The 1,767-nt window shown below is 58.5% G+C and overlaps 1 protein-coding gene across 1 annotated transcript in view; it reads right to left on the bottom strand.

The window, feature by feature from the left end:
* Window positions 1-302: 302 nt before the first annotated feature.
* ICMT (isoprenylcysteine carboxyl methyltransferase) overlaps window positions 303-1,767 on the bottom strand; it is a 1,832-nt gene continuing 367 nt past the window's right edge. Inside the window, exons 2-3 of the mRNA XM_009082224.1 lie at window positions 1,179-1,396; window positions 303-525 (exon numbers count right to left, since the gene is read on the bottom strand). Coding sequence (XP_009080472.1) covers window positions 343-525; window positions 1,179-1,355 — 360 coding nt within the window. The 5' untranslated portion in view covers window positions 1,356-1,396 and the 3' untranslated portion in view covers window positions 303-342. The remainder of the gene's footprint in view (window positions 526-1,178; window positions 1,397-1,767) is intronic.

Below are 1,767 nucleotides of genomic sequence, written 5' to 3'. Positions count from 1 at the left end.
CGCAAAAAATCTGCTGCCCAGTGCCTTCCCTGCCGGGAGCGCAGCACTGCTCTCCGTCGGGATCGGCCCAGAGGCGTTCCAGGACAGTTCAGCTGCTGCAGGCAGGAGGATTCGTTCTCTTTAGGGTCGCTACAGGCTAAGTTATCTGGAAGATCCCTGAATGTGCAACGAAGTACTGATCTCGAGGAGGAACTGAGTGACCCGCCAGGCTGCCCAGCACCGCAGCCCTCCGCCGGCTCCTCCTGGGCGGCTGGGAAACGCCAAAGGCAGTGCCCGGCGCCGGTGCCACGCAGGCGCAGTGAGAGCCAGGTGTGTGCTCAGCCAGTCTGGTATCCACCTGCGTTACAGTTCCAATTTGACTCCTTTAATAAAAGGGAGACCTGATGGCACCTTCCTTTTGTACTCCAGGTACTCTTCTCCAAAGAAGTGAATGAGTGTGATCTCCTCCTCCTCGATCCGCTCCCTGAAGAAGCGCCAGGACGCCAGTGTGTAGCCCACCACGCAGATGGGATTGCAGAGCAACACCTGGAACAAATGTGGCTGGTGAGTGTCCCCTGGAGAACCTGAGGCTGCTCATCTGCCCTCGGTAACACAGCCATGGGATCTGAGTGCTCTCCAAAGAAGAGATCCCAACACCCCTTGAGAAACTCTGTTCTGGGGGGATAGCGTGTATGAAAAGAGCAGCACGTGGTCAGCAGTGGCTCCTGCTGCCCTGGCTCCACATGCAATCCTCACAGTGTCTCTCCAGAGAAATACAACCCACTGCCAACCCCCAGCCAGCCATGAAAACACATGGCTACAGCCGTGCTCAGCTACTGGGGCACTCTCAGAAGGCGTTTCCTTGCCATCTGGCACAGGACTGGTGCTTGGCAGGAGCCAGACTGAGTCTGACCACTCATGGAAGGCACTTTGGCCATAGGGAGACAGGAAACTGGACACCACTTTCAAACCAGCAGCAGATCATATACAGCTCCAAGGGGCTAGGGCTCAAATCCAGCCTCAACAACCCTTGCTTAGCCACACAGACAATTAAGGCAAAGGGATCATCCCACAGATTGCTCGAGGCAGAGCACTCAGGGATTCCTAATCTCCTGCGTGTCAGTGAGAGGCATCAAAATCCGTGCCCAGGCCACCCACGCCACGTGGGCAGCAGTGAGAAGAGACCTGAGGTGCACTACCTGTGTCCCGATGCTCCAGTAAAACCAGCCCACGTAGGAGGGATGCCGGAACCAGCCGTACACCCCGCTCGTCACCAGGGTGTGCGTGTCGGACTTCTCGTTCTGCACGATGTGGTTGAAGTTGGAGCCAGCGGTGAGCATGGCTGCCTTGCGCAGGCAGTCCCCGAAGATCACCATCAGCAGCCCCACCGTGCTCAGCCACGTGATCTGCTTCAGCTCTGCGGGCGAACGGGACAGGCCCCAGGGGTTTGTGTAGGCCTCACGCGCCGGGTGGGCTTCGTCCCCACCCGCAGCACGAGGTGCAGCGCCCGACGGCCACAGCTGCTGTGCCACCCACAGACACTGCCAGAGCCCCTGCCACGTGCCACACGGTCACCCCGTGGGGCTGGGCTCAGACCACACCAGGCACAGCAAGGACATGCTCAGGCTGTTACGAAACAAGGGGACAACTCCCCTCTCCCAAAACCAAGCAGAGCAGCACAACCAGCTTGCCCCAGACTGGGCAAACAGCAGCAGTTGTTGCTGACTGGATTTTATTCCTAGTCAAAAGATGACATCAGGGTGTACCTGAGGTCGTTCCTGCACCACC

The sequence above is a fragment of the Acanthisitta chloris genome, unplaced genomic scaffold (assembly GCF_000695815.1).
Source record: "Acanthisitta chloris isolate BGI_N310 unplaced genomic scaffold, ASM69581v1 scaffold34029, whole genome shotgun sequence".
NCBI classification, from domain to species: Eukaryota; Metazoa; Chordata; class Aves; order Passeriformes; family Acanthisittidae; genus Acanthisitta; species Acanthisitta chloris.
The sequence above is the reverse complement of the archived record's forward strand: the minus strand, read 5'-3'. Positions and strand labels throughout refer to the sequence as shown.